Genomic DNA, 23,948 nt, shown 5'->3' on the forward strand with positions numbered 1-23,948 from the left:
GAGAAAGTTTAAATGAGATATTGCTAATGTAATTTTTTTAGAAAATAGAAGCAAACACAAAGATGTGGGGGAATTAGCTGATATGGATGGACTTGAACCTATAGATTTTCTATTGGTAAGTCAAAAGCAAGGCCAAGTAAAGAAGTCAGCGAAACTGAATTTCCTTATTATTCAAGTCCTAGTGTCAGACTTGGAAAACACTTCTTTCCCTTAAGTAACAAACTTAGAGGAAAGGACTGAAGCTAATAGTTGATCTGTTGTGAACACGACGACACACCACTTAACCACATTTTTTTGTGCCCCATCCATTATGCACAGAAGTGAAATGTCTTTTTTCTTTTAAGGTAACGTTTAATTTGTTTTTATTCAAAAACAGAGAAGTAGTTAGTTCCTGTGGAGCTATCTTACATCTTAAGGAGAGCATATTTCAGGGTCACTTTGTATACGAGAACCTGACAGCCTTATTCTGTGAGACGTACAAATTATTAAATTTGAAACGCAGTATTCACCTTACTCTCATTTTTGCCTTGTGAAGAAACTCAGTGCACTATTAAATTATTAACTGATTTTATTTGAGGTAGTTCTAAGATAGTTTTTTGCCTCCAGGCATTATTAATTTTTTTTTTTTTAACGTTTATTCATCTTTGAGAGAGAGGGACAGATCATGAGTGGGGGAGGGACAGAGAGAGGGAGACACAGAATCCGAAGCAGGCTCCAGGCTCCGAGCTGTCAGCACAGAGCCCGACGCGGGGCTTGAACTCAGGAACCGCGAGATCATGACCTGAGCCAAAGTCAGACACTCAACCGGCTGAGCCATCCAGGTGCCCCTGCCTCTAGGCATTATAATTAAAACAGAGGCAGTAGGTAGTAAAGAGTAGACATGAGCCTTGAACTATATATTGTTACACCTGGAAGAGATTTTTGAGATTCTGTTAGAAATCCTCTTACTTTCAACTGGTCTGGGTGGCTCAGTCAGTTGAGCACCCAACTTCAGCTCAGGTCATGATCTCACGGTTCTGGATTTTGAGCCCTGCATCAGATTCACTGTCTGTCCGGATCCTGCTTTGGATCCTCTGTCCTCTCTCTCTGCTCCCCAAAATAAATAAACATTCAAAAAAAAAAAAAAAGAAAGAAATCCTCATTTCGTAAATGGGGAAACTGAGGCACAGAGTGGCTCTTTAACTGGCTTCAGCTTTTACTTCCAGTTCTTAGCAGAACCAAGACTTTAACTCAACTCATTGATTCCTAGTCACATGCTCTTTTTCCTGTTCTGCGTTGCTTGTTTGATAGCATTTTAAAATAAAACAGAATGAAAGTATTTTGCATCTGGTCAAAAGTTAAACAAAAGTATAGTATGACCAGAAGAGAAATTATTTAACATTATTATTTCATTTAAATAAAGTATGTGTGACTTCATTCACTGTTTTTTTGTTTAGGTGAAAAGAGGTTTGAATGCCCGGAATGTTCTAAAAGGTTTATGCGGAGTGATCATCTCTCCAAACATGTCAAAACGCACCAGAATAAGAAAGGTGGTGGGACAGCTCTTGCCATTGTTACCTCGGGAGAACTGGACTCATCTGTTACAGAGGTGCTTGGCTCCCCAAGAATTGTCACAGTTGCAGCCATTTCTCAAGATTCAAACCCAGCAACTCCCAATGTTTCAACCAACATGGAAGAATTCTGAAAAGTTATTTATAACAGAGACCTCTAGTGCTGCACTTAAGTTTACACACCTTTGAAAATCTGGAAATGGGCTGGTCAAGTGGATTACAGAGTAGGAAATCAATCATGTTTTCATTCTTGGCTTCTTTATATATTCCAAGATTTGGGGTCAACATGTGAAGTGTTGAATTTTTAGAAATACAAAAAGCATACTGATGTACTGGTAACAGAAAAGTATTTCCTCCATACTATAAGTTGTAGCCATTTGGAAATATATCACATAATCTTTAAACTGAATTTTCCCCTCTCTTAACATCATGTGTTAACATGTTTAAAAAGACAGACCTCAGTAGTTTGCAGGCTGGACCTTAAGTGGACTTGTTTTCTTTGGAAGTACTTTGTTATAAATTCAGTCAGTAATAATTTTATGTAGATTTTTTTTCTATAGCACAGAAAACAGTTAACTGATGATAGGGATAATATTTTATTTCCTTAGCTTGTTTTTTGGAAAATCAACCGAAAATAGTTTTGGCCGTCTTTTCTAAATGTTAGAAATTCTTCAACAGTTGAATTAGGTAAGTTCCACAAAAGTAATCTGAGATGCATCTCAGATCTTTATTACCACTACATTATAGTAGTGTGTATGCAGACAATCAGTGAAGTCCAATTACTTTCTCCATTTGGAGACACAAGAGGAACTTAGAGCTAAACTTTAGGTTAAATTTTAGATTGAAACCTTAGGAAAATACTGGGGTGGGGAGGGTGGTTGAAACAAACTCATAATAGCTTCGGGAAAATAAAATGAGGCAACCTAACATATGTAAGTTTTGAAGTTAGGATTGATGATATTCCTAACCCTAGGTTGAACCACAAAATTCATTTTAAATGTTTATATTGGAAATATTTGCCTAGAGTATAAATCATTCTGTAGTTTCATATTCTGTAAATATGAGTTATGTTGACAATGTGCAGAATTCTTTATGCTTTGACTTGGTAGCCAAAGAAAGAATTATCACACTTTTTTTTGTAAGGCCAGCAGAAAATTATCTTTTAACTATGTTACAATTTCCGTTTTCCTCTCTACTAAAATTTCGCCAACCCCATTTTATTTCTAGTACTGTGTTAGAAGGCTGGTTACGAATTTATAACATAGAAATATCTTTATGTTATGCCAATAACTGAATTTTCCCTAAAGAGACAGCCTAACAGATATATAATGATGTGATACTATGAAGCACGTTATTTTTTAAAAATCAGAATAACTTTCAAATAAATGACTAAGGAAAAAAATTATATTTTATTGTTTATGCAAGGATCTTCTAGGAAAGGTGGCCAAAAGTCTCCTATGAAACAAATTTGGATTATACCAACAGTTTAAGTATTAGTAAGATATTTCTCACTTTAAAAATGTATTTACCTGGAAACATAATGGAATTGGAATTGACCATTTGAAAACTAAAACTTTTAACTGCCTGGTTTATTAACATTATTAGTTTGGGGACCGTTTGAATAAAGGTACGTGTTTTCTTGTGCATTTCTCTATTATTTCAGGAAAAGTACTACTCCTGCGAATTCTCTTCCAGAATCGTGGTGTTTCTTGTCTTTTCGATGAAGGAGAAATACTGTAGCGATCACTGTTTACACTGTGCACACTTCGGGCCAGCCCTTTGTAGCGCTCTGTAAAGCTGGAGGCCTTTTGTGCTTTCAGTTTGTATAAAAAAGCTTTGAGATTAAAGGAAAAAAAAATTTTTACACTGTGGTTATAAATTTCAAGTTTCTTAAAGCTTTTGTAGACTTGTAACAAAGTCTTTAAATTTTAGTTGGATTTTGTAAATTGTTTTGTATATTTTATTTAATGTACTCTTAACAACTGATGTATCTGGCTTTAAAACATCAGAATCAGTTTGTTGTTTTGTTTGGTACAGAGGAGCATTTGGTCGTGTGAATTTTAATTTTATTATATAGGAGCTGAAACATCAAATATATATTTTATCTATCATTATGCTACACAATCAGTGCTATAAATTTTTTTATGCAAAGAAACTTTCCTAATGTTCGAATCATGTTTCCTCAAAGTGACACTTTTCGTTGTTGTTAATACCAAGTATGAGCTCTCTGCACCGTTATTCCATGAACCGGTTTTAATGCATACCTGTGTATGCTCATCAGAAATGGAAGTTATTTTTTAATCAACAATGAGGCCTATTATAAATTTAACAAACTGAATCTGGATAGCTTTATAGCATATAAAATACATTAATTTGTGTTAGCAGGTGCACATTTCACCACTGAAATGAGAACTATTTTGACAGTCTGTTCTGCATACCATTCTGAATCCACTTTTCTGTCTTATAAGAATCGTAAATTTCAATGTCCTTTATTTGACTCAGTGGGATATAGCTGTTATAAGTAATAGGGCACAGATGTGCAGTAGAGTCATATTTAATGGCATTTCACTGTTCATTCCCTTTGCCACCGTTATAAAACTTTTCTTTATTGTAATTATCAGTGCAAAGCTATGTATTTATCATGGTAGAACTCCAGTGTTAGAATAGTTTTTTCTTACAGTATACTTTCTTTGGTTAGGTTTGTGTATGTGTTGCTGATTACATTAGAACTTGATGTTAAGTCATTATTTATCACACTCTCATGAGAGCAGTAATAAAAGTGTGTAATCTAGGAGAAAAAGTTAATTTGTCAAACTTAGATAAGCATGATGTTTAGGTCCTATTTTTCAATTTTATAACTGTTTTATTGCAACAATATTTGTATTTAAGTCTTCATTTTAATGCCTTGTGGTGTTTTTTTATGCATGTCACTAAGTTGTCATCCCACATAAATTGATGTGCAGCATAGGGTATTAAATCTACATAATGATTTTAAAACAGAAATAGTTGATGGTAAAATGTAAATGTTTTGCAAAAATTCCTTATAAAAAGTTTTGTAGTAACATTTCACTTGTAAATTTTTTTTGTAAAAAAAAAAAAAAAAGAAAATGAAAAAAAAAGATGAATCAAGAAAAAAACCTGTTTCCCATATCCTAGAATTTAGACAATTATTCTGCCAGCAAAGCCTCTGGGGCTGTAATTGACATTTTTACAGTGCTGATTTGTATAAAATTTGTTTTTTGTGGATTTGGAAATAAAATCATGTACAAGTTGTTGCCTGCAATAACAATTGCAAGTAACCTATTAAAAATTCCCTTGAGTTTAACATGTTTCTTCATTTAATTATGTATACTATAAAGCAGCAATAAATTATTTGAAGTATCAACCTTCTTATCACGGTGAACACTGGGAAGTAAATGCTTCTCACTAGAAAACGTATTGGCAACTCTTCATAATTCCTGGTATAAGATCTGGTCACCATTTCTCTGAACATACTGCCAGAGAACACCGATGCAGATTTCATGTTAATTTGTAGCCATTGCCCTAGACATTTATGGAAATTAAAATTTGATTTAGGACATTTTTTACTTAAATGTTTTTAAAGCAGTAAATGTTAGGAAATTGTAGGAAGAGCTAAAAACGAACACATAATTAAAATACTATTTAAGCTCACAGAAATACTAAGAAGAAGCAGAGTATGCCACATAAATGCCACAAAATCTGTAAGCAAAAGCTGTTGTCTTTTCCTCCGGGGAGAGCCCTACAGATCTCATAAAGAACCTTACTAACATGATGAATACATTATTGTAACAACTTCACTTATCAGATTTCCAAGCTCAGGCCAGATTAGATGATACGGCCAAATGAGGGGCGTGGGCTGGTGGGGGCGGGGGGGTTATAACGGCAGCAAGGGAAGTCCCCTGGCTCACTGGCAGAAGACTCCAGAAAGAGTCTTTTTACATCTAGTAATCCAGAGCTAGCTCTATAGGTTGCCTTGTACAGGAGAGCCCAAAGGTAAAGGTATGTTTATGTTACAACTCAGTGTAGTGTAGTATCTGTGTGTTCATAACAATAACTGAATCGAGAAACGGTTAAATTTGTGCTATTATGCCAAACAAGACCAGTTACAGAGTAAATTGTTCAAGAAATTTGTGTCAAATTAAAGATAAAATTACCAGAAAAAGTCACATTTGGAAGTTTCAGGATGATACTGCATAAAAGAAATGATTGTGAAATTGGAACATTAAATTTTTTTTTTTTTTTTTTTTTAATTTTTAGTATGATAATACCAGTTTGATTCTTGGGACTTCTTGGGACTTCAACCACATAACTATGAACAAGACTGAATGGAAGAAAATTGAAAGTAATGTTTTTTACTTTATCATAGATTATTGATGTAAAACATTTGGGGTAATGAGCAGGGAAAGGTGAAGCGGTGCTGGGAGCAAGACTGTAATATAGTGTGGTTCACAGTGCTGTTGGTGAGGATGATTTCAAGTCCAGAAGAAAGGATCGCGTGTTGAGTATTTTTATTTAAAAATTCAGATGCTTAAGGGATCCAAGAACTTAAGGTATGTGCAAGAAGCGCAAAATACTTTATTCAGTATATCTGAATCATGTGTTAACTGTATTTATTGCCCAAGCAATAATAACTTTACTGTGCACACAACCAACTTGTAATTGTGTCGCAGGATTTTTAAGGTACGTATTTTGGTTCTTTGCAGAGTAGCTAATTAGCATAGGCCTCCAGCTGTGTTCCTCCTAGCAGCAGGTGGCAATCAAATAATTTATTTGTGGATACCTGAGAGTAATCTCAAGTACAAATAGTAAGAAAGAAGGAGGGGAGAAGAGAGGAAGGAAGACAGATCTTGAAAACCTTTATTTTTGTCTGAGCTAATAGTTTGGATAATGCTGGGATAATTTCTCCTGGAAGAAAAAAAATGTTCCAATTAATAGGGTTATTACTAGATTTTAGAATTTTAATTATACTCCCAAGTTTTCATGTATTTAAACACAAAAAACACAATGCTGCTTATAATACTTTGGCCCAGAAAAGCAATTTATGTTTGCATGTACATAGAGTGCAACTGTTTATAGTAAGGATTTGAATTAGTACATTTATTAGACCATAGTGACATAAAACCTGTTCTCTTTAAACAGAAAAGGCATTTTTATGCTAAATCATGTATCACTATCCGGCCTACAATTAAGTGCAGATACTGAAGCCTTAAGTACATTGTGCATTTCCTAGAGAAGTCGACCAGGAAAATTGGGTGAAAGTCAAGCAAAATTTTCACATAAGCTTGTTTTGAAATATTTCATAAAAACAAAAACACCATAATAAAAAATTTAATTCAAGGAAACAATAGATGTGTTTCCCCCAATTACCAATACTCCCCTTGCATAACTGGCACTATTTAAAATTTTTGCTCAATGTAAACACAATCCATAGAGGTTTTTTTCCTAGATCTTAATGAAATTAACATTTTTAAAGATATATGCTATGTGTAGCATTGTAGGTATATATCAGCATAACATTTGGGGTGGGTTAAGAAGTTCAAACTTCAGAATAAAACTTTTGTTTCTAAAGCTGTTTAAAGAAAAAGAATCCGTAAGAAATTACAGATAGGCCTAAATGTACACACTTGGCCTAAAATAAATGCTCTGAAGATTTGTACCAGCAGTTTCCATGAAATTGCATTTTTACCTATCCTCCTCCCCACCCCCCCATTTCTGGACCTGAGTTTGCTATAAAACTTAACAGTGGCAAAGGGTAAGAGGTTAAATTTTGATTCTCCACTCATTGAACAAATACTGTTTACTTGGTGCAGGCACAAATCTGGGTATCAGAGATCGATCGAGAACAACAGAAAGCCCTATCCCTGCCCTTATAGAGGTCACACGTATTACAGAGTGGGGAGGACAAGCACAAAAAAGGTGATGAGTGCTAAGGCTGCGATTGTCCGGAGAGCCTTCCCAAGTGATACCTGAGCAAAACTTGAAATGAGGAAACGAGCCTTGCCAATCAGTATCTGAGGAAAGGTTGGAGGAAGAGGAATCCAACAAGAGGGATGAGCCTGAAGGTTGGATTGTAGCTAAAGCACGACAGTCTAGAGAAGCCAAAAAGGCAGCAGGAGAGAGGTAAGGTGGCAGAACAGCAACATCCTGTAGACCCTGTAATCTTCACCACTGGAGTGGAAAAGCCCGGTGATGGTGACAGTGGGGTGGGTTGATCTCCCTGGCAACAGCAAAGCCCTGTGATGCAGAGATCACCAACTAGGAGGCAGAGGACTGTGGGCTTCATTCCTGGTTTGGCCGCTTAATTAACTGCACAACCTTGGGCAAATTAACTGTCCTGCATCCTCTTTTCCTCTTTGGCACAGTGAGGATAATGCCTCACAGGTCTGTTAAGAGGACCAAATAAGGTATCTCTACCAAGGGGCACCTGGGCGGCTCCGTCGGTTAAAGCGTCCAGCTTCATCAGACAGCACAGAGCCTGCTTGGGATTCTCTCTCTTCCTTTCCCTCTGCCTTCCCTCTGCCCCACTCTGCCCCTTTCCAGCTTGTGCTCTCAGAATAAACAAACTTAAAAAAAAAAAAAAAAAAAAGATAAATCTCCCAAGCTTCTGATACAGTTTTCAGTAGAAGTTATTGTTAATTATAAGTTAATCCAAAAGGTGGGGGGGAAGAGCATGGAATATTTCCTAGTCGGACCAATGCTGAAAAGCTGAAAAGCTTTGGAAGTGGACAATGCATTGAAAAGTTAATTCTCAACATCCCAAAGAGGAAAAAGGGAGAAATTCAGTAGGAATTTCTTGATTCAATTGCATGTTTTCCTCAAACTATCTGCTTATGAGCCAGTTTGGGGTGCTCTATCTCAAAATTAGAGGATAGTCATCTTTTCCCAATGCTATTCAACAAAATGAAAGTTTCAAATCAGTTATATCCTAATTTTAAAATGTTCGTTCCAACTACAATTTGCCTACCTCGAAGTGATAGCTGATAACCAAACAAGTGAACGAGAAGCAAACCAATTGGTGAAAAACAAAAACAGCTGCTCATGTGTTCAACAACTTTTTTGTAGACATGAATGGAAAGTTTTCTATATTTAAAATCATTTCCTATATTTATTAAATAGACAAAATGAATCTGAGCCCTCAGGGCAAAAGCACTCCTGTGTTTTCCAGCTTCCTATCAACTTATAGCCACAAAAAAGAAAATGTGCAATTTGATTTCCAAAGGTTTTCTTACTCTCAACAAGCTACCTTTCAGTCTCTCAGAAAAAGAATTTATGAGCTCCAAGCTACTTTCACATAGCTGTTCTGATTTCTTTGTGGAATTAGGATATAAATAAATGCATTGTCCAAACTGGCTTAGTGTCCTGCCATCCTCAGGGGCACCTCTGGCTACTTCCTGCTCTCCACTTCCGGCCATCTTGTCCTCTTTAGTGTCTTACCTTGGCTTCCAGATCCTGTTCTTAACTCTGACTTGTCTTTTCATTCCCAACCTGACTTTTGGGGATGCTTTTTCCAATCAGGTGGTACTTTACTGAGCACCTATTGCATGCCAGATTCAGGCACAAGGGATGCTGTTCCTCTTTTCCGAACTAACCCTGTTTCCCTGGATCTCTACCTCAGCTAGATTTCTAGAGCACCTCAAGATCCTCTTGCCACAATCCTAGGGACCAGTTGGCCAGAGCTTGCAGATATGGGAGTGTATTAAGCCTGAATCCATGGGGAGGAGCCAAGGCTCAGATCATGTTGGGCCAAGTTAAGATGAACAGGTTCATCTCAAGTCAGAGTCAGAGAGCCAGGAAGTCAGACCCTGGGAGCAAAGATCAGACAAAAGCAAATACAGGGAAGAGGAGGAAATTAAATGTAAGTTGTCTCAATCACCCATCCATCTTTGAATCATGCCTTTCTAGATGGTTGGCTTGGCCTAAATTGTGTTATTTATTACCTTGCTATGAAATGTGGTTTAATAAATATTTTATTGATAGTAGTATTATCTTTGAGATGTGGGAGCCATAATAAAGGTTATATTTTCTGCTGGTAAAATCGTTCCTAGCTTGTATAATTTTATGCTAGAATTAAATACATCAGTAATTCATGGTGTTATGTAAAGGGCATCATGGCTTCTGAGAATCTGAGTTTGAAACAAGTTTGAACTACACTGTTGAGGAAAATAATTTAAAGGCAAACAGGAAGCTTACTGAAAAAAGATTCCAACTCAGTTCAGGAATATTGCAAGTGGTTACAACTTTAACTTAACTGTTTTACGTCTTTGAAGCTTTCTTTATGTCGGCTTATTCTTTGTCAAATTTGTATATGCATACGTGAAATGTGTGTGTGCGCGCGCGCGTGCACCTGCGTGTTTGGCGAAGCATCATGTCTATTTCTAACTACAGTTCATAAGTCATAAGTAAATTTATAAGTTACCGTGGTTTTGTATTATAGTTCACTTCTTTAATTATGTGAACAAAAAGACTGTTAGAAAAGTAAGCCCTATGCTGATGACAATATATAACCTTATTTTACTTCCCATTTTTATAGAATAAATCATGAGTAGAACAGGGTTTAGAGACCTATGGAAAGAGTCTCAGGTCTTTATATGTTTTTCTATTTGTTATGATTTTCAAAACACGGGGATGCCAATTTGTATTAAAAATCTATATAAGTATGTCCACCAATTCCTTTTATTCTGCTTTTATTCTTGTATCTAATTACAAATGTACACTTTGACATAAAAAAAAAAAATAGGTTAATGCCTGGCTGGCTCAGTGGGTAGAGTATGCAACTCTTTTTTTTTTTTTTTTTAATTTATTTTCAAGTTAGTTAACATACTGTGTAGTCTTGGCTTCAGGAGTAGAACCCAGTGTTTCATCTGTCACATATGACACCCAGTGCTCATCCCAACAAGTGCCCTCCTTAATGCCCGTCGCCCACTTAATCCACCCCCCCCCACCCATCTCCACTCCAGCAACCCTCAGTTTGTTCTCTGTATTTAAGAGTCTCTTGTAGTTTGCTTCCCTTGCTGTTTTTATCTTCTTTTTCCTTCCCTTCCCCTATGTTCATCTTGTGAGTTTCTCAAATCCCACATATGAGTGAAATCATATATCTTTCTCTGACTGACTTATTTCACTTAGCATAATACCCTCCAGTTCCATCCACATTGTTGCAAATGGCAAGATTTCATTCTTTTTAATCACCAGGTAGTATTCCATTATATATCCATATACCACATCTTCTTAATCCATTCAGCAGTTGATGGACATTTTGGTTCTTTCCATACTTTGGCTATTGTTGATAGTGCTGCTATCAACACTGGGGTGTATGTGCCCCTTTGAATCAGCATTTTTGTATCCTTTGGACAAGTTCCTAGTAGTGAAATTTCTGGGTCATAGGGTAGTTCTATTTTTAATTTTTTGAGGAACCTCCATGCTAGTTTCCAGAGTACCTACACTAGTTTGCATTCCCACCAGCAGTGCAAGAGGGTTCCCCTTTCTCTGCATCCTTGCCAACATTTGTTGTTTCCTGACTTGTTAATTTTAGCCATTTTGACAGGTGTGAGGTGGTATCTCATTGTGGTTTTGGTTTGTATTTCCCTGACGAGCGATGTTGAACATCTTTTCATCTTTTAGCCATCTGGACATCTTTAGAAAAGTGTCTATTCATGTCTTCTGCCCATTTCTTCAGTGGATTATTTGTTTTTTGTGTGTTGAGTTTATGTGATATGTCATTTGCAAAGATCTTCTATTCCTTTGGTTGCCTTTTAGTTTTGTTGATTGTGTCCTTTGCTGTGGAGTGTGCAACTCTTGACCTCGAGGTTGTGGGTTCAAGCCCCACATTGGGTATAGAGATTACTTAAGGATAAAATCTTAAAAAAAAAAAAAAAAAAGGATAAAAGGGCAAACCTACCTGAAGAATTATATTAAATTGATTGTTTTGCAGATATAAAATAATTGTTCTGTATTTTCAGGAGAAGTGTTACCTTGTTTGTCAAATGCTTTTAAAATATTAGTTTTCTTTTAAATATTATCTTTATTTGAATCCATGATCTTGAAAAATTCTATGAAGAATTAATGGTATGAGAAAAGAACTGATAATCACTAAAGAATATATTCAAATAAAATATTCATCTTTACGTTATACATTTCATTGTAATAGCAATACTGGTCAGATTTATGATTTGAGTACTTACATCTCTTACTTAGAAATATATAAGATGTTTTTAAATTCTAGCATTGTTCAGAATACTCCAAAAATAATTATGAGCTGTAAAAAGATCAAGTAACCCTCCTGCTTTAATTTTTTGTAGCTGAAATATAACCTGGCTTAAAATACATCCAGCTTATGAATCCAGGGGACACGGCTTTGTTTTCCAGAATCAACACCTCAATCAAAATTCAGACATATTTAGATATCAAACTAAGAGTTACCCTATTCCCAAGTTCAGTTCATTCCCCTTAAACAAAAATATAAAAGTAATTATTGGTTTTCATTAGCATAGATACATGTTTGATAGTCACAGTATTTATAACAGTTACAGCACAGCATGTATCAGGTCAGAAAGGATGCTAGACGTAGTGATGGAGGAAGGCCCCCGAGTCCCCCCTGACCCTTCATCCCCACACACTCCTACCCAACCCCTCAGTGCTGGCCTTTACTGTTTCAGTTGCTGGATCCTGGGGAAGTCATGGGATAGAAGTAGAGAGATCAGGAACCACAGTGCCTATTTATTTCTTGGCATGGAATTATTTTAATATCTTAATAACCATTGTGGCTATACAGCTGAATGTGAACCCTGCACAGTGGGTTCTTCACACTTTCGATATAGGGATAGAAAAACCCAGTCCCCAAAACATCGTTTTAATTGCTGAATTTATGAAAAACTCAAGCAGTTACATAAGCATTGTACTTAGACACACAAAATCAAAGACAAATATAAGTGGAAAAGTTATTTCACTTAAAGATAGGACTGATTTTAAAACTTCTTGTAATATTTGCGTAAGATACAGTTTCTGTGGATTATGATGACTTAAGTAATTTTTTTTTAATTTTTTAATATTTGTTTATTTTTGAGAGAGACAGAGCACAAGTGGGGGAGGAGCAGAGACAGAGGGAGACACAGAATCCAAAGCAGGCTCCAAGCTCTGAGCTGTCCACACAAAGCCCGATGCGGCTCAAACTCACGAACCGGGAGATTATGCCCTGATCCCAAGTTGGACGCTCAACTGACTGAGCCTGCCAGCCAGGCGCCCCTTAAGTAATTTTTTTTTAAGTAGGCTTCATGCCCTGCATTGGGTTCCAACTCAGGGCATGACCGTAAGACCAAGATCTGAGCTAAGATCAAGAGTTGGATGCTTAAACCACTGAGCCATCCAGGGGCCCCTTAAATAATTTTAAAAGGAATTTTAAAAGAGAAAGGGTCTGTTACATCAACAAATGTGATTGCTTCCTACACTTTATTTTCACTGGTCTTTAAAAGCCTGTTAATAATATTTATTGAATCTGAGACATGATCAGTTATTTATATATATTAATTTGTATATCACTAAAATACCCCTGCCAATAACACTACAATACAATGATTTATTATTCTTAAAATTTTTCTTTTATACTTGAGAGCTCTATTAGACTTATTTAGACAGGTATTTTCCCATGCATCACTCCTGTACCTACATGAAGAATCTAAATGAGGGAGGGCTGGTTGGCCCAATAAGTGGAACATGCGACCTTTGACCTCAGGGTTGTGAGATCGAGCCCCACATTAGGTGTAGAAATTACTTAAAAAAATAAAATCTTCAAGAAAATCTAAATGAAATAGCTTCTTCATATTCAGTGACTAACTTTTCAATCATGTTTGTGCCCAAGAGTGGTAATTTTAAAACTATGTTCATAAATTCTTTGATATTCCTTCCTTCAATAAGTGGAGCCTAATTCCATCCCCTTGAGTGTGGGCTGGACTTCATGACTGCTTCTAATGAACAGAATAAAGTGGAATGTGACCAGGTGGGACTTCCAAGACTGGGACATAGAAAGTCACTGTGGCTTCCTTCTAATTCTTCTCCTCCTGGATTCTCCACTTTGGAGGAAACCAGCTGCCGTGGTATGAAGCAGTCGTCAAGAGAGGCCCACGTGGTAAGGAACTGAGACCTCTGGACAACCGTCAAATAAGTGAGCTTGACGTGCATCTTCCAGCCCAGTCAAGCATTCAGATGACTACCGCCCCAGACCCCATCTTGACTACAACCTCCTCACAGGCTCTGAGCCACAGCACCCAGCTACACTCCTTCAGATTCTTGACCAACAGGGACCCTGTGAGCTAAGTGACACGTGTTTGTTGTTTCGGGCTGCGACATTTGGGGACAGGTTTCACCTCAATAGCTAACTAACATACCAGGAGTCATCAGTTTTCAACCAGTATCATCTTCTGTGACATTAACGGCACTAATGATGCAGCATTTCATAAAAGAACTCCAGGAATTTCTCTGCAAGCTTTGCTGCAGATGTATGGTGGGGCATGAGTAACAACGACAGGACTCTGCGCAGACCACAAATGTAAGACATGCCCCAATTTTAGAGATGTGAGCAAAACGCATACCACAGAATTGACAAAGAATTACACTTTAAGCTATTTTTGTGACTTCCCTTCTGCCTTCCCCAACCCCCCCCCCCCACCCCAAAAATACACTGTCTTCTTAAAGATCTTGATTTTGTCAATGGCAGTTTTACTGACCATTTTAGGACAAAGGTACTGAGGTTCATGGAGGATTACTGTATTTGCATCCTCGTTGGCATGGGGAGGTGCAGGGCTTGGGTGGCTGAGAAAGGGGCCCCTGGTGTGAACTGAAAGAATGCTTTATTATCTCTAACCTGTCCCAGCCCTAGCAGCCCTCCAGAGAGTCACAAAGACGATGCCCTCTTTGTAAGGGACTGGAATTGCAGGGAAAGTGGTGGCAGCTTTTTGGTGCCGACAGAATTTGGGCATTAAAGAGGACACGCTGGTCCTTCGGAATTTGGGAATGTTCTAGTTTGATGTGGAATTCTATATCCTGTAACAATTCACTACCAACATATTAGGAATGTGTGTACTTAGGGAGAAAAGCAAGCAATGCTTACTGGTCCAGAAAGAAATCTTAGCAGCATTACAAATGGGTACATCAGCAATGTAAATATAAAAGGCAAAAGGAGATTTTTCTGACCTAAAGCACACGGCTCTCCTCCTTACATCTTTGTCCACTTTCTCCACTAAGAAAGATGGATAGCTCCTAGGAAAGGGCTTTGTAAACTGTTATGCGCTAAACAAACGCGAGGCTCCATCTTTCTCCACTTTCTCCACTAAGAAAGATGGATAGCTCCTAGGAAAGGGCTTTGTAAACTGTTATGCGCTAAATAAACTCGAGGCTTAATTATACATGTCTGCTGCCTCCACGCTGGGAGAGGTCACTAATCCTCACTGAATTCCCACCTGTGCCCGAGGCCCAGCACCTTCTCTGGGCTTCCTCCTCATCTCTCATTTCAAGGCAAGGCTTGATAGACAGGAATAGAAATAATAATGTTTAATACGATTTAGAAGATATTCAGAAATAATTGTGTTTATACCCCCCACAGCTTCACTCCTTTTCATATTCTTGCGATGAATTTATTTAATCTCTAAATCTTCCTTCTCTGGAACGAGTGCACCTAGAATAAAGCTGCTTTCTTGTTCGGATCACCTGTAATTTAATTAATCTCCTTCCACAGATTTATTTTTTTCGTCTTCCTTCAGAGACCCTCACGTTTGCCCTGACTAAAATCTCTTCGAGAACAGAAGTCCTTCCTTTTGCTGGCCTTGTTTTGAAGGGCTTGCTCCAATTCAACAAGTATTTGAACAAAAGTGTTTCTAGAGAGTCAATGCTGGATGCTGTAGGAGATAAAATAAATAAATAAATGCCACAGTCCCTGACAGTTCCTGCCCTCAACTGGCTTAGTTGCTAATGAGAAAACGAGAAGAAAGCTGCACAAGTAACTATGATGTTAAGTAGAGTGCCTTGTACTGGTACAGGAAGAGATTACACCAAGTACTGGGTGAGGATTTCCTGAGAGCCTTGTGGTTGTTGTTTGCTTGCTTGCTTGTTTTTGTCAGTCATTTCCAGTACAGCTTGGTATTTTCTGCCTAAATACTATGGGATGATTCTTTCTGCAAATCCTTTGACTTTCTACTATATTTCCCCCCTTTGACTCTGAAATTCATGCATATATTCTAGAAAGTTCATGCATAGATTTAGGTCAGAAAAATCTCCTTTTGCGTTTTATATTTACATCGCTGATGTACCCATTGTAATGCTGCTAAGATTTCTTTCCGCTAAGATTTTAAGTTGTTTTTTTTTAATTAAAAAAAATTGTTTTAATGTTTGTTTATTCTTGAGAGAGAGAGAGAGAGAGAGAGACAAAGAGACAGAGCATGAGCAAGGGAGGAGCAGAGAGAGGGGGAGACATAGGATCCAAAGCAGGTTCCAGGCTCTGAGCTGTCAGCACAGAGCCTGATGTGGGGCTCCGAGTCACAAACCGCGAGATCATGACTTGAACCAAAGTGAGACGCTTAACCAACTGAGCCGCCCAGGCGCCCCAAGTTGGTTTTTTTTTAAAATCAAAACCAACAGTCTTAAGAAAAATATAACTAAACTATTGTTTTATATCTGCTTTGAATAATCTTGACCTTATGAGTTGATATTCCTGTCTGTGATTTGCATTTGTCTCTTCATTGGTGTATCACCCTTCTCTACTCCCCTGTTTCGTATCTTAGGGCTTAGCAGTTTCCTGTTCTATTTGTCCTTCACCAACTGGTTTCAATGTCTCGATATCTCTGAATATCCAGGTAATAAAATCCCTCAAATTGCATAGTTTTTCAGTGTTGTCCTGTTTTTCTTTTTCTCCTTCCAAAATCTTAAGATGGCCTCAGTCAAGGGCTTCTCCAAGGTAAATTTCTTTTAATGTTCAGCCACAATTAAAAAAAAAAAAGTGCTGAAGTCTTTGTAATTCATGGGAAATTGCGTTAGTGTAAGGTGGTATTTCCCATAATGTCTTATGTTATTAGTGGCATCTGAGAAAAAAACCACGGTTAATATCCCTATTGGTTAACTACCAAATGGACACTTTTCCCTTTTTCCTCACTAACAGAACCCAGATTTTGTTCAGGCTCCTCCTAGTGGCCATATCCTTAAGAGGAGGCTGGAGTTGGACCTTGATTAGCTTAACTAACCAAGAAGTTCTCATTGTCCTGGAGAAGTGCAAGGATTAGATGTGGGCCTGAGATATAATTCTAGCTGATTAGATGTAAGGGGAAGTCTTGTGGAAGGCTTTGGAAAGTTTTCTCCACTCAAAAATGCAGATGTTTCCTTTTCTTACCTCTGGACATTTTCACCTATGTGAGGTTATAAACGTCCTTATCGTATGCCACTGTCAGTTGGGTTTTGGTTAACTGCAATTGCGAACTGAAGCATTCCTGACATATCCCTTTTGGTGGGATCAGGGGATCGATAAATTATCTTCCATTTTCACTGTTTCCCTCTACTGTTCTCCTCAGGGCGCTCTTTTCTCCTTCATTTGTTGGGTATCCTCCTACTCTTTTAAGTACTCTATTTACTTGAAAAAAAGTTGTGAAAATGTGTTACTTATCCGCACGGAATAATTGTGTGATTGGAGCAAATGAGGGGACTTTAGGCATTGGCAAACGGTAGAGGAAACCTTTTTAGGAGATTGAAAACAGTCACATACTCTTACTTGAGGCTGGTCCTGAATGCTAAGTCTGAATTCATCCTTGGAGGTGTTTAGCAGAAACCCTACTTTCCCAGAGGAGAAATTGAATATGTACATATTCTAGGCAAACTTTTCACTTTTCTCCATGTCAGAATCCATTAATTCTATTACCTTTTTACTGCCCCTCATTTCTCTCCTTACTTAGCTTAGGTACCCTAATAAAATATTTCTTCCAGCCTTATTGACAGGTAACATTGTGTAACTTTAAGATGTACAGTGTCATGATTTGATATACCTATATAGGTATGGAATGATTACCGTAATGAAGTTAGTTAACACCTCCATCGTCTCACATAATTACCTTTTTCGTTGTTGTTTTAGGTGTGGTGAGAACATTCAAGATCTACTCTCTTGGCAGGTGTTCAGGACAGTATTGTCAACCATGGTCACCATGCTGTGCGTTAGATCCTCAGAATTTATTCATCTTATGCATGGGAATTTGTACCCTTTGACCACATCTGCTTATTTTCCCCAACCCCCAGCCCTGGTAACCACTATTCTACTCTCTATTTCTATAGGTTCAGTTTTTTTAGATTCCACATATAAGTGATACTATACAATATTTATCTTTCTCTATCTGACTTTTTTCTCTTAACGTAATATCCTCGAGGTCCATTCATGTTGTCTTGAAAGATAGGATTTCCTTCTTTATATATGTGTGTTGTGCTTATGTGTATGTCTGTGTGTGTGTGTGTGTGTGTGTGTGTGTATCAACTGTTTTTATCCATTCATCCATAGATGGACATTTAGGTTGTTCCCATGTCTTGGCTACTGTGAATAATACTGCAATGTACATGGGAGTGCAGGTATCTCTTCCAGATAGTGAGACAGTGATTTCATTTCCTTCAGATATATACCCAGAAGTTGGATTTCAGGATCATATGGTAGTTCCGTTTTTATTTATTTAATTTATTTTTGAGAGAGAGAGAGAGAGAGAGAGAGAGAGAGAGAGAGAGTGGGGGAGGGGCAGAGAGGGAGGCACAGAATCCGAAGCAGTCTCCAGGCTCTGAGCCTTCAGCACAGAGCCTGACACGGGGCTGGAACCCATGTCCAGTGAGATCATGACTTAAGCCGAAGTCAGACCCTCAACCACCTGAGCCACTCAGGCGTCCCAAGTAGTTCTGTTTTCAATTTTCTGAGGAACTTCTGTTTTCCGTAGTGGCTGCACCAATTTACATTCCCACCAACAGTGCACAAGAATTCTCTTTCTTCCACATTCTCTCCAATACTTGTTATTTTTTTTAAAAATAGACTTTCTAACAGGTGTAAGGTGATATTGCATTTGTAGTAAAATATTAATGACTAATTTCCATACACCCTCAACTCTCCTGCCCCCATCTCCCTTCATCAAACTATCCTGGCAAAAACCAACCAATCATGGTAAAATCCAACCAAGTTAGCTTCAAAAACCATGCAGTTGAATATGGCTGAAAAGAAATACTGAAAATCATATCAATTAAACTCAAGTGGGCCCTTGGTGTTGCTCTGCAAACCTACTGTACTTCCATATTCGATTCACTTTTTCTGTCTCCCCAACCACTCTTGCACACCTTCACTGATCTTAAACCTTGAACATCTCCTCCCTCCTTGGCATTCTCATTTGATGACTTTGCTGCTACTTCATCAGAAAATAGGCAGTCAGAAGAGAGCCTCCATACGTTCCCATCCCTCCATGTATCAAGCTACCCATATCTTACTCTGCCTTTTCTTCTGCTTTTGTGGATGAAATCTCTGCATTCCTATTTAAGGCGAATCCCTATGTAACACTAGATTCCATCCTCTTCTTTCCTGCTCAAAGACAGCAATCCCTTCCCTTTTTCTCCATCATCAGCAACGTTTCCCTCTCTAGTAAACCATTCTCATAAAAAAAAAGGGGCAATGATATATTTAGAAAACAAGAAAACATCTAGAAAAAGAAAATTCTTCCCACACCAACTTCCTACTCCATTTCTCTGCTCCTCCTAAACAGAGTTTCCTGTACTCACTGTCTCCAAATTTTCTTATTCCATCCTCTTTTAAACTCATTCCAACCAAGTTTTTTGACTTCATCGCTCCTTTGACAAACCCCTTTTCAAGGTCATTAATGACCACTTTGTGTAAGTCCAACAACTGATTCTCAGTCTTCACCTCACTTGGCCTGTCGGAAGCATTTGGTATAGTTGGCTACTCCCTTTTTCTGGAAACTTTTTTTTTTTCTTTTTCCTGTCTTGACTTCTAGGACTCTGCTTTCTCCTTGTTTTTCCTCCTGCACCGTTAGATTCTCCTTCTCTGTCTCCTTTGCTGGTTCCTCCTTAGTCCCAGCGTTTGGTCCTCAGATAACCCCAGGTGATCTCTTCTAGTCTCGTAACTTTAAACATTGTCCCTATGCCGAAGACTCTCAAGTTTATTTCTCTAGCTTCACCTGTCCCCTTAACCTAGACTATATATCCAACGGACATTTCAATACCTCCAGCTGGACATTTACTAGACACCTGACATTTCACATGTCCAAACCCAGCGTCCTGGTTTCCTTCCTCAAATGTGTTTTACCTCCAGGTTCCTTTATCTTAGCACATCTCGAATAAATCTCTTGTCAGGAAAAAAAAAATCCTATTAATCCATAATTTTTTTCTTTTTGTATATCCCATATCCACACTTTCAACAAATCCTGTTGGCTTCATCTTCAAAACATATTAAAAATTTAGGGGTACCTGTGTGGCTCAGTTGTTTAAGCATCTGACTTCGGCTCAGGTCATCATCTCATTGTTCTGGGTTCAGGCCCTGAGTCAGACTCTGTGCTGACAGCTCAGAGCCTGGAGTCTGCTTCAGATTCTGTGTCTCCCTCTCTCTCTCTGCACCTCTCCCATTAGCATTCTATCTCTCTCTCAAAATAAATAAATAAATAAATGAACAAACATCAAAAAAATTTAAAAACACCTTTAAAATCTAACCACTTCTCATAACTTCTCACCACTTCCACTGCTAAATATCACCACCATTATCTCTCTTCCGGGTTATTGCTATAATCCTTGATTCTTCATTGCCTAGTCACAGCAAACAGAGAGAATCATCCTTTTAAAACCTTAGTGAAACCATGTCACTCTTTTCCTTAAAGAACCCTTATTGGCTCCCATCTGCACACACTAGAATATAGACTAAAATGCTTCAACAGAGGCCCAAAACACAGTAAAAAAAAAAAAAAAGTTATTTCTGTTTTTTATGTACAAGTTCAAAGCTTTGAGGACAGTACTGCTCTACTGCTCCAGCACTGCTCCAACAATTTGTCCTGAAAACCAGGTTTCCTCTATCTTGTTCTGCCACCTTCCTATAATGCAGGTGTGCAGACAATGAATTCTCTCGGTTTTTGTTGATCTGAGAACGTTTTTTTAAATTTTTTCTTCAATTAGAAAGATATTGTTGCTGGCTATAGTATTCTGGTTTAACCCTTTTTTCTCCCATAGATGTCACTCCACTATCTTATGGCTTGAAAGTAAATTTGTTGTACTTCTTTCCTTTATGCCACTTGGTTCCCCACACCGCGCCCCCCCCCCCCCCCCCACAATCTGGTTGCTTCTAAGATTTTTCTCTTTGTCTTCTGTTTAAAACATTTTGAGTAGGATATGCCTAGATGTGTATGTAGGGTTTTGTTTATTTTGCTTCGTTTTACTTTGTCTGGTATGTATCTTGCTTGCTGCCCTTTGAGTTTTTTAGAACTATGCTTAGCATTGTTCATTAATGTTGAAAAATTAAGTCTCAGCCACTTTTTTAAGAAATATTTATTTGGCCTCATTCTCTCTCTCTTTCTGAGATTCCAACTACATGTTTGAGACTGTTTGATAATGTCCCACAGCATTTGGATGTCCTGTCATCCTTTTTATACTCCCTTTTTGCTTTGTGTTTCATTTTGGGTAATTTCTATTGACCTATCTTCAAGTTCACTGATTCTTTGCTCAGATGTGTCGAGTCTACTGATGAATTTATCATAAGCATTCTTCAGCTCTGTTACAGTGTGGGTAATTGACCTGGCTTGAGGTTTAATGTTGCTCTGATTATGCTTAGGACACCCCAAGCTTCAAATTCCTGTAATGTTAGTTTGTGTTTAGGGTGGAGCTGATTTGCCAGAAAGTATTTTTCCATGTCTGCCTCACCATTCAATCTTTCTGCCATACTCTATTCAATGCAAGTGTCACTAAATGCAGTCTTAGCTTCAAGGAGAGGGGAATTAGGCTACATCTTTTGGATAGAAGGAGTGTTGAATAATCAATTAATTAATTAATTAATTGTGGGGGTCAAGGGAGGGTATTTATTTGTATATAAAAATGGAAATGTAATTGACAGATGACGTTGTGTGAGTTTTGGATGTATAGTGTGTTGATTTGGTACCTTTATATATGATGATATGATTTTCTTTGGAGGATGAGGGATACTGGTGGAAACTAGCACAGAAGGGACAGGAGAGATGGGGTGAAATGGGGTCTTGCTTCCCTTCCCCAGGCCTGAGCTGCAAGGATGTTATCTCAGGGCTCTCACCAAACTGTTTTAGTGAGAATTCTGCCGTGTCCATGGAAAGAAGCCTGTGAGTGGCTACAGATCCTCCTCACATCTGTGGCCCCAACAGTCTCTGTACTCTAGAGGTATCACCTCTAGGTAATCAAGTACTCATGCCCCATCTCTTCAGTGTAGTTCATCGCCCTGCAATCTTAGGTCTCTGATGAGTTCAAGCAACGTTGTGATTTTTGCAGATTTCTCTACATATTTTGTCACTGTTGTCATAAGGGTGGGAGGGAAGTTCTTCTTAAATTTCTATATCATAAGCAGAAGCCGGAAGCATATTCCATCACATATTCGTGGACTGCCACATACTTGAAACATTTCAAGCTGTTGTAGTTTTTATTTTCACCGGAGCTCAAATTTAAGGTAGTGGAAGCCTCTTCAAGTTGGCTTCTGAAAAATTCTGTCACGCTTTCATAAGTATTTGATAGCTTCCTTGCTTTCTGCTGTTACAGCATGTTCCAAAACCAACTTGTGCTTTTTCTGTCCCGCAGCTAGAAACAGCCGTTTCTCAAAGTTTCCTTGTTTCTATGAGTAGAAAATGGTATTTAGAGACCAACGTCTAAGCATCAGGGATGCTCATGGCAAAGGGTTACTTCTTGTTTCAGACTCTTCAGTGAGCAAAACTAGGTGACGGATAGTTTATAAAAAACAGGAGATCATGACTATATGTTAAAACTTTAATTTTAAAATCAAGTCTAAAGGGTTTTTACTTAACCTCATCTGTCTTCTGTCAATTATTCTTTCTCACTCTGCCCAAATTCCTGGTTTCCAAGGACACCAGCATAATCATTCATTTGCTTTTGTAGTGGGTGCTGCCCAGATCTTTCCCCTCAGGAACAAGGAACTCATTCATTCATCTGCTGGAAATATTGCCTGTTGAAGCCTCATGCTAAGTCTTTCCCCAGAAATTGGGGAAGGTTATACCACTTCTCCTGGTGAAATATGGGGCTACAAAGTTGTGGTTCTCTTGCCTCAATTTGGGACATCCGTAAAGGGCTATCACGGTTTAAGAGCTCCTCATGGGATCAACCAAATCTCTTGCAACTTCCTGACGATTCAACTTCTTCTTCTGCCCAGTCTGGCTCTTCTATTCCCTTACAAGTATTTTTTTTTTTTGTTATTTAAAGCACACTCCATAATAAATGATCTGCATGCAAATCCCCCAAAGAGCCTTAGAGTCTATTTATCTAAGAATCTAATCCATGATAGCTTTATTCTCATAATGCATAGTCATTTTTATAATAATATTACCCACGCAATTACTGGAAACATACTTACTGAAAACAATTTAAAATTATTTTTTTTACATCATTTTTATTTTATTTTGTGTGTTTCTTTTTGTTCTTAGGTTTTATCTTTTTAGGGATACACCATCTAATTACTGTTTTAAAATCACTTAAAATAGTTCCTCTCTCTATGGCTATGCCAATTAACTCAATATACAGATAAATTCATTTGGTTCATTTTGTTTTTTATTTTTAGAGGTTTTTTAAGTTTAAACTCATTTTTTAATTATGTAAAATATTTACACGATTCCTATCAACTATGGAAAATGATGTATATTTTCAGAAGTCTAGCTTCTGTCCCTGTTTTCTCTACCCTTTCTCATGTGTAAATAATTTTAAACATTTTTGGCTTATTCTTCCATTATGGTAATTATATTTTCCCATAAATATGGGGTGCCTGGGTGGCTCAGTCGGTTAAGTGTCCGACTTCAGCTCAGGTCATGATCTCACGGTTCGTGAGTTTGAGTCCTGCATTGGGGCTTTCTGTTCTCAGCATAAAGCCTGCTTTGGATGCTCTGTCTCCCTCTCTCTCTGCTCCTCCCCTGCTCATGCTCTCTGTCTCTCTCAAAAAATAAACAAATACTGTGTGTGTGGAGGGGGGTGGTGCAAGGGTACAGATGCAAGGGTATCTCTGTTTTTACAGATGAATGGCAGCAAAATATATAGATTTTTCTCTCCCTTTCATTTTGCACTTGAAAATGTATTTTGGGAATCATTCCACTAACGCATATAGAGGTATCCTCATTCCTTTTTGTAGCTGCATATTACTCCATTGCTTGG

General features: G+C 37.9%; 1 protein-coding gene across 1 annotated transcript in view; it reads left to right on the forward strand.

Moving 5' to 3' along the window:
* SP4 (Sp4 transcription factor) overlaps positions 1-4,593 on the forward strand; it is an 82,354-nt gene extending 77,761 nt beyond the window's left edge. The window contains exon 6 of the mRNA XM_042919827.1: positions 1,437-4,593. Coding sequence (XP_042775761.1) covers positions 1,437-1,684 — 248 coding nt within the window. The 3' untranslated portion in view covers positions 1,685-4,593. The remainder of the gene's footprint in view (positions 1-1,436) is intronic.
* Positions 4,594-23,948: the final 19,355 nt, after the last annotated feature.

The sequence above is a fragment of the Panthera leo genome, chromosome A2 (assembly GCF_018350215.1).
Source record: "Panthera leo isolate Ple1 chromosome A2, P.leo_Ple1_pat1.1, whole genome shotgun sequence".
NCBI lineage: Eukaryota > Metazoa > Chordata > Mammalia > Carnivora > Felidae > Panthera > Panthera leo.